Raw genomic sequence first — 9,025 nt, 5'->3', positions numbered from 1 at the left:
AGTGTCCCGAAATGCGCATGTCACTGCAGTGGACACGATGAGAATGTGCGCGTGGGCAGTGTCTCAACATAGCGCATGTCACTACGGTAGAGATACAGACCCAGTGCGTAAGGGGTGTCTCACCAGTGCGCATGCTCAGTGTGTTAGAAATGGGTTCCAAACAGTGCTGTCTTGAAGGCGCAGGTCAAAAAAGCCAACGAGTTCTCTCTGAGCATGCGCACGTGTAGGTGTCTTGTGCTCTGCGCATGCGCAGTAGAAGATCCCAGGCTCCTGCACACAGGTCACAGGGAAGGAGTCCATTCCTCGCTCCCCCCTGCCTCCTCGCCCCCATCGCTTGTTTGTGCGGCACGGGAGGGTCCTCAGCACCGGAGGGATGTCTCTCAAGGCTTCTGATGAGGTACAGCCGCCGCTGGGGGGGCTGGGCTCCCCCAGCAGGAGGGACATGGGGTCTGCATGTCTGCCCCCTCCTCCAGCACCTCTGCCCAGGCCCCACATAGAGCAGCAGAGGGGAAGAGTAAATGTAAAATGTAAATGTAGATGATTTGTTTTATATTGTTATAAATTGATACTTGTGTAGCGCACGACTACCCGGAGGCCTCTTGGCGCTGTACTCATACCGCTTAGGAACCCTTCCTGGCTTTGCCCTGTGAAATGTCCACTCCTGGGCACCCCCAAGGTGAAGCCAGGCATCCTTAGCGTTGTGGGGGCCGTTGTAGAGATTAAGCAAGCTATTGCCCAGAGTTGCAGAGTGGGACTCCATGATTAGAATAGGCACCGAGGCGAGAATTATCAGGTCCGAAGAAATTGAGCCCAAGACCGGATGAGGCGGGAATTGAACCCTGGTCCCGGGCTAGATCTCTGCATCAGGGTCTGCCGCTCTAACCATTGAGCCATTGAGGTGTCAAGAGTGACACCTGGAGCTGACCTTGCTGCTTCTCCTGGGAGCTGCAGTGAGGGACACCCCCACCTGCCCAGGTGCACATCCCTGCAACTTATTCCCTTAATGCTACATTTAGCAATGCTTGTTTGTTCACTGGCACAGCCTCTCACAGAAAAGTGCTCAAAGTGTCGCATGTGACACCTTCACCCTGTCCTGGGCTCTTAGGAAATTGGAGCTGGACCAAGTCTGATTTGCATATGGCTGGGATCTGGAGTGCAATTAAGATTGACACTTTTAGATAAAAAATACCTTCCATTTGTTTATGTTTTGGTATTGTGAAACAGCCGAGAACTGGTAGATGAAAAGCAATTTGTTAAAAATAGTCGGGATGCTTTTAAAACAGCAATTATTCCTGTTTTCTTGAATAATCATTCTGAAAAGATTTAGCTATCTCACTTTTTAACTCATTTCTTTATGAGTTTGCTATTTTAGGTTTATGTTTCAGGAGGGAAAAATTAGGGGTGGCCGGAATTTGCGTAGTCGTGCTATGCAAAGCTCCGCAAAACGGTAAAAAATCTCAATGAGCATGCAAAAGTTCTGCGAACACGCGTAATTGCTGTTTGCAAACGCTGTTTGTGCGCGCGGGGAAAAATATCTTGCAAACACACATTTTGAAAGCAGGAACAAGCAAAACATTTTTGCCAATATTGCATTCTCCGCGGAATGCGAAATTACCCATATTCCGCAAATTCCGGAATGGGATGGAACATACCGCCCAGGCCTAGGAAAAATACCAGATTTCAATGCTATTGCCAATATTCTTACCAGCCAAGTCGGGATGGCAACCACAATTAAAAGGCAGCCCCAGAAATTACTAGTAGCTGAGATTAATTCTAGATTTCCATACACCACTTTTATGGTTGCCTAGTTTGCTAGGCAAACTCACGTTGGATTCTGGAACATGTAGTGTAATAAGTATGGCCCTTAATGCCCACGCATGCAAGGCGCTGGTGGCTAAAATAAGAATTTTCTGAAAGTGTAATACATGTCATATGGTCACTTGGCAATAAAGCATGGATCTTCTTACCGTGCTACACTGAAAGTCAAGATATATTCACAAACAGTGACTTCTGATAAAACACACAACTAAGGGCCTGATGTACTACGAGATAGGCCATGTACAAACACTATTTTGTGACTCGCAAATAATTAGCAACTAGCAAAATAGTGTTTTGCAATTCACTATTAGAAAGGGGCGTTCCCTTCATAATAGCGAGTTACATGCCATATACCAATGTTTTGCGACCGCAATTGCGGTCACAAAACACTCACAAATTACCACCCTCTTCAAGAGGGTGGTAATGCAGTCGCAAATGGGAAGAGGTCCCCAAGAAACCCCTTCCCCTTTGTGACTGGCTCTGAAATATTTTTTAAGGGAGGCAGTGGTCCAATGGACCACTACCCGTCCTTAGCATTCCCAAAGGGGTCGTTAATTGCGAGTGGCTCATTAATATTCATGAGCCTCGCATTTTGCGACCCCATTGGGAATCGCGATCAGTGTCTCTGACACTGTAGTACATTGTAAGTTGGTCCTCGCAATTTGCACCTCACAATCGAGCGCAAATTGCGAGGCACAGTATACAACGGTCGTACATTTGGCCCCAAGAGCACAATAAGAAACAAAGAAAATTATTCCCTTTGTGAAATAATTCTTACCCTGTGGTGTCTCATAGTGTGTTTACTCTAATTCACTCCACATTCATACACCTGTTTCCTAAGAGAGAATCACAATCTTTATCAAAATATACCTTCAGAGTTCAGAAAGTAGAACCACAAAAGCACTGTGCTATAATAATCATAAATACTCAATAATTAACCCTGACAATGTTATTCACAATTTTACTGTCTTTTATTAAAACCATATATCACTCATTTCCTATGTTAAAAACACTGGATTCATAATTCGTATCATATAATAAAATTTCACAATACCACTAACAAATATTATCTAAATCGTGATCATTTGAAAAATCCATAGGACAAATACAACACTGAATTATTAACACTTTTTTTTATATTGTATGTAAACATTCGATGCAAAAACCAGAAATATGTTGCCGCGTTTTGGTGGGTCTTGCTTATTATGCACCACATTCCTCAGGACAATTTTAAAACCACAATAATCTTGAATGATAGTATTAACTCCTCCCTCATTCAATCTGGGAGAACGATTTTTTAAAATCTATTAATCCCTCTCTTTGTTTCATAATTTTCGAAGGGAGATGTGAGTACATTTAGGTCTACTCCTTAGTTTAAAATTACTGATCTTCTCTTGATTAAAATGCCGGTCATTTAGTGCTGGGTTTTTTCCTCAGTCAATCGCAAGACAACCCTTTGCGAATGGAGTTAGAGGTGTAGGTCCACCTTTATTTCATTATTGGATTATTCAATTTTCCCAAAAGTGATAATCTTATTTTTCTGACCTGTCGCGTGTCCGGATACCTCAAAGGAACAAACAGCACAATGCCATATATGATTGTTTTGATGTAATTACTTTAGCAATACAATGCCAAAATTGTTTCCAGTTCCTGACATATGAAAGGTAACGCACTATGGAGTATTTAGAGCTGCAATGATATGATATACAAACTCATGCTCTCTGGATGGTCCTACTCAACCCAAAACATGCTTAGGTCTAAAATTCTATTTTACATGTTTTTATGTTCTACATTTGTAATATTTATCTAACTTGAGTTGCTGAGTACACCTTTATGTATTTTTTTCTAAAGGCAAAGGCTATATTTGAAGATGTTTCTACCTGTTTCTCAAAAGAGGAGTGGAAGCTTTTACAAGAATGGCAGAAGGAACTTTACAAGAATGTGATGAACGAAATTCACCAGGCTCTTGTCTCATTAGGTAATGTTACATTATTTTTCAGTTTTCTTGTTTCACGATTCTAAAAAGGGGTTTGACTCTCAAATTATGTATTGTCTTAATGAACTGTAAAATTGGATATCAGTCTGATAGTTTACCTGCAGTGCCTATATAATTTTCGGACTTGTCGTGGACAATTTTGTATGAATTCAGTGCTTTTTTTGACAGATTAAAGCGTTTGTGTGAGCAAATTAGTGTTCCTCTGAGTAATCGATGTGCTTCATTTAGAATGTTATGCTTCTCCTGGTACTAATGTGCCAGTTTATAAATATGTGTTCTTGATTTTGGGGACTTGCCAAAATAAATAAGAAGTACACTACCATTGATGCCTGAGGCTTGAGCCGGGCAGTCATTCTTTTAATTTCTTTTAGCTGATTTTTATCTTGCTCTTGTGTTGCTCCTTTGTGTCCTATCCCCCCCCCCCGCCTTCACGCGTGGATTTATCGCGCTGTCTGTCTCCACCGATTGAGGATGGAGGCATTTCCGCATTGTCCCTTTTAAAAAACTTTACGTGACTCACTGTACTGAGCGCTGCATTTCTGCTCCTCTGCCTCCCCCCCGAGTGACCGGCCGAATCAGGGCTGACTCATCGGGGACACGGTCGGAGAGACGGCGGCGGCCATTTTTGATAGGGTTAGCCTCCCTGGTGGCGAGAGGCTAGAGTATAAAAATAAACGGCCGTAGCTCCGCGCAGCGGACGCGCACAGCGAGCGCGCCTCAGTCGCGCCGGAGTCAAGCCAGAGTCCTGCCCGTCTGCGCCCGTCAGCGCTAAGGCAGGGCTAGGGCAGGGCTCTCTGGCCATCTGTACTATGCTTTCCCGAGACATCCTAACTGGTCTCCGTCATAAGACAAGTTCTTGCACTCATGGCGCGCTTGACCCCCTTTGTGGACCTTTTAAATGTCCTACGTGTTCTCTTAAGCTTCCACTGCCCCTCCCTATCGCCGACTCTCAGCCTCCACAGACGGTCCTCAATGGAGCAGACCCCCCTGATGCTACTTATGGTCAGAGGACAATTAAAATACTACACCTTAATGTCAGATCACTGGTCTGTCACCACTTAGATGTTTTTACAATACTTACAGACGAAAAACCTGACATTTTCTTTTTAACGGAAACTTGGCTTCATGACGCAGCCACAGCAACCATTGATCTTGCGCTACCGGATGATTACGTCATGTACACTCTAAATCGTAATTCAAGAGGCGGCGGAATAGCGGCTGTGATTAAGGCATGCTATCCATGTTCATGGAAGGCTATTGTTATAGCCGGCTGTGAAAGCGCCCATTTTGCTATTTCTATTAACCCCCACCTTACCATCTCCGGACTTCTCATTTACAGACCCCCTGGCCCTGACGCCGCCTTCCGGCTCGCCCTTCCTGAAGTTATTTCTTCACTGGCCCTTAGATCAGCGAATTTTAGTATTGTAGGTGACCTCAATCTCCATATGGACGCCCCACTTTCTTCTACAGTTAGTAGCTTCCTCGCGGACCTTGAAGCCCTACAGCTACAGCAGCTTATTAACCATCAGACTCATGTGGGTGGCCATATCCTGGATCCCTTTCTAACGAACCTCCATAATGTTATTACTTTTCCATCTAAACCCATGGCCTGGACAGATCATCACCTGATCGAAGTTCGGCTTATGTCTAATATCTCTCCTTTTAAAAGTTCTACTCCGCCGATTTTTAAGCGCCCCTGGAGGAAACTGAGACTGGTCGACTTCCATCAGCTTCTGTCATCACACCCTCTAAATCCTCCTAAGGATGTCTCGTTGGGTTATGACCATTTCTGTGAGTGGTTGACCCAAGCCCTTGACACCTTAATCCCTGCAGGATGGAGTAAAGTTCGATCTGGCCCCTCTAGCCCGTGGTATAACGACTCCCTCAGGCTTCTTAAAACGGCATGTAAAAAGGCTGAAAGAACCTGGCGTAAGACTTACGAGCCCGATCTTAAGCAGACCTACTTGGCCAGTATTAAAGTATACCATCGAGCCATCTGCAAAGCTCGAGCTACTTTTTACTCTGCTGAGTTTAAGAACAGTCCCAACCCCATAAAACTCATTTTTAAGGTCTGCAAAGATCTCACCAGCAAAAAAACTGCGGTTATGGAAAAACGCTCCCTGACTCACTTTGAAGAGTTGGCGGCCTTCTTTGTGGAGAAAGTCGAAGCGATCTACCGTACATTTCCCCCGCAAACTGTGCCTGCTAACAACTTAGAATGCATCCCTATGACCTTTAGGTCTCTCTCATCAATACCTAAACCATCTCAGGAAGAGTTTAAATCTCTTGCTATAAAAATTAAATCAGGCTCGCCCGCCGATCCACTAAGACCTGCACAATTCAAAGAATCCGCTGGGGTCTGCTTTTCCTCAGTGTATGATCTTATTGGGTTATCCTTTGAGTCCGGGACTGTTCCCAGTAAATGGAAGCAGGCTACGGTCATCCCAATTTTAAAGAAGCCTACTATGGACCCATCGAAACCTGAACATTATCGACCAATCTCTCTCCTCCCATGGGTATCCAAACTTGCGGAGGCACATGCAAACAAAATCCTGTCTTGCCATCTCCAAAGCTCAGGCATCCTAGATCCATCCCAGAATGGTTTCCGTGCAGGTCATAGCACGGAGACGGCCTTGTTGGCGATGGTGGAGCATCTGCGGAGGATGATGGACTCAGGACAGACGGCGGCACTGATCCTTTTGGATCTCAGTGCCGCTTTCGACACTGTCTCCCACTCCATCCTTCTTCAACGGCTGCGAGAGGCCGGTGTGGAGAATACAGCATTTGAATGGTTCCGCTCCTTTTTATCAGGACGCACCTTCAAAGTATCCACCCCTCCTTTTGAATCTGCCCCACGCAATATTTTCCAAGGGGTCCCGCAAGGTTCGGCACTCAGCCCGACCCTTTTTAATCTGTACGTGCAGCCGCTAGCCACTGTCGCTAAGAGATGGGGTCTAACTATGGTGTCATACGCTGATGACACCCAGCTAGCGGTTGCACTAAATGGGGACCCTGCGGTTGATGCCCCCAATTTCCAGACCGCCCTCAAGGAGGTGGCAAGTTGGATGACGGAAAACTGTCTCCAACCTAATGCGGCGAAGACAGAGGTCTTAGTTCTGGGCAAGCAGGCTCATCTCTGGGGGAGACCACTGGTGGCCACCGAAGCTAGGTCAAGCCCCTATCCCTGTGACAGAAGCAAAGAACCTCGGGGTGTGGCTCTATTCCAACCTGACCTTCATCCCCCACACGAAAAAAGTGGCCGGCACCTGTTTTGGTGTCCTTCAGAGCCTTAGACCCATTTTTAAATTTTTTGATGCTCCTACAGGGCAACTCATCGTCCAAGCTACAGTGCTCTCTAGATTGGACTACGCCAGCTCGCTTCTTTTGGGCGTTAACCAAGCTGAACTGACACGCCTCCAGCGCGTGCAAAACGCGGCTGCCAGAATGTTGGTAGGCTTGCCTAAATTCTGTTCTGCCAGACGTACCATCTATGACCTACATTGGCTGCCCGTCGGACAGAGGATTAAGTTCAAAGCCCTGTGCCTGGTTTTTAAGATCTTAAAGGCTTCTTCCCCCCCATTCTCGCACAGGTAATCTCCTACTATATTCCTTCCAGAGTTCTACGTTCAACGGGTCAATTCCTGGCCTGTGTCCCCCGCTTCAGGAAAACCAGAATTGGTGGACGCTCCTTCGGCATCCTGGCAGCGAGTCTCTGGAACACTCTGCCCGTTGACATTCGTGCCCTACCGGATCTATTGTCTTTTAGAAGAGCTATCAAGACCTTTTTGTTCCCATCACTTTAATTCTGTCCCCTCGCTTATCTGGTCTTTCTATCTGGTTGTGTTATTTTCCAACATAGCGCCGGGACGCCACTTCGCTGTGGCAGCTGAGCGCTCTACAAAATTTATAACATAACATAACATATTTTTAAAAATGTGGGTCATAGTAAAGAGAGCCCCCTCTTAATCTGAGTGCCCAAGTGTCCTGTATTGGCTCGTACGTTCCTGGATTCATCGTTTTAGGTGTCCGCCACTGCGTTTTGATAGATTTTACTAAATGAAACACTTCCAGATTGTGAAGAGAGGGGCTGGATGATTAGCAGGACATGTAACTTTCTGTGCTTGTTAAGGCTGCTGTCTTTACCACTGCAGCACCTTTTACATTTGAGGTACTTATTCAAGTGTTGGCTCATGTTACTGAAACTTCGTACCCCAACCCACTACCACCGATATCCTCAGCCAACTTGAGCCCAAAAACATGAAACCCTGCTAACCACCTGGGGCCAGCTCAACACACAAGACACCGCAACCATCAGGAACTCTGTCTACTCAGGAGAGCCCCAGACCCCTGTGGAAAAGTAAATTCTGCCATGTTCTGTGTCCCTACGCGTCCTCCATCATATGTTATGTGTGCATGATTAATATGCATATGTATTCCCCATGTTCAATTAATGACGCAATTACAGTTGTGTCCCTCTCTAGTATGCCTGTTTCCAGTTCTCGTGAATACTACGAATATCAGGCCTATGTAAAGTTACGTTGCCACGTTTCTCAGTGTGCACGTTATTCCATTGTAAAGTCCCCGTTTCTAGGCCTCAAAAGGGCCCGGACACCAGATTCAGCTTCTGCCTCCTGAGCCCTCGCTGAGGAGCGATACAGCCCCCACCTGTATTCCTGACCCTTCACTTACTTCCTGCCTCACAGTGCCCGGTTCAGCCTGGCTCTGCCTCTGAGTCTGCCAAGAGTATGTTATGATTCTAGTTATCAGTCCAGCCCTCCTTCTCTGCATTCCTAAGCTACTGAACCGCATCAATAGTTTCCGTCATTGTCTAGCCTCTACGTCTCCATGTAAGAGAAATACTGTATTTATGGTCATTTAATATTCTTCATCACCCACTACATGTAGAATAATGCATGCACCAGTCTTAGGGTCTGTTAGCCTTTACCCCGATAACTTTCGGATTCTATCAACATGTTCTCTAAACATCAGATACTAGATACTGTTTAGGTACATGTCGCCCTGACTCTCCAGACTTCAGTCTCTGCTCCTAGCACAGAGTTCGTAGCCCCCAGCTTCTCCTAGTAACACGTCATTGCCAGTTTGCGCGCACCATCAGGTTAGAGGTCCCGGCTCCTTAGGTAGCCCCCTCCATGTTTCCGCCCCATTTATGACATATTCTGTTACGTTTACATCACATGTCTATGTATACGC

At 45.8% G+C, this 9,025-nt stretch overlaps 1 protein-coding gene across 2 annotated transcripts in view; it reads left to right on the top strand.

Moving 5' to 3' along the window:
- Positions 1-182: 182 nt before the first annotated feature.
- Positions 183-9,025, top strand: part of LOC144770914 (uncharacterized) — a 72,645-nt gene continuing 63,802 nt past the window's right edge. The window contains exons 1-2 of one of the 2 annotated variants that reach the window (XM_078655730.1): positions 183-223; positions 3,670-3,796. In XM_078655730.1, coding sequence (XP_078511856.1) covers positions 3,763-3,796 — 34 coding nt within the window. In that variant the 5' untranslated portion in view covers positions 183-223; positions 3,670-3,762. Of the gene's footprint in view, positions 224-268; positions 398-3,669; positions 3,797-9,025 lie in introns of those variants that run through there. The other variant, XM_078655729.1, reaches the window with a different exon arrangement.

The sequence above is a fragment of the Lissotriton helveticus genome, chromosome 7 (assembly GCF_964261635.1).
Source record: "Lissotriton helveticus chromosome 7, aLisHel1.1, whole genome shotgun sequence".
NCBI classification, from domain to species: Eukaryota; Metazoa; Chordata; class Amphibia; order Caudata; family Salamandridae; genus Lissotriton; species Lissotriton helveticus.
The sequence above is the reverse complement of the archived record's forward strand: the minus strand, read 5'-3'. Positions and strand labels throughout refer to the sequence as shown.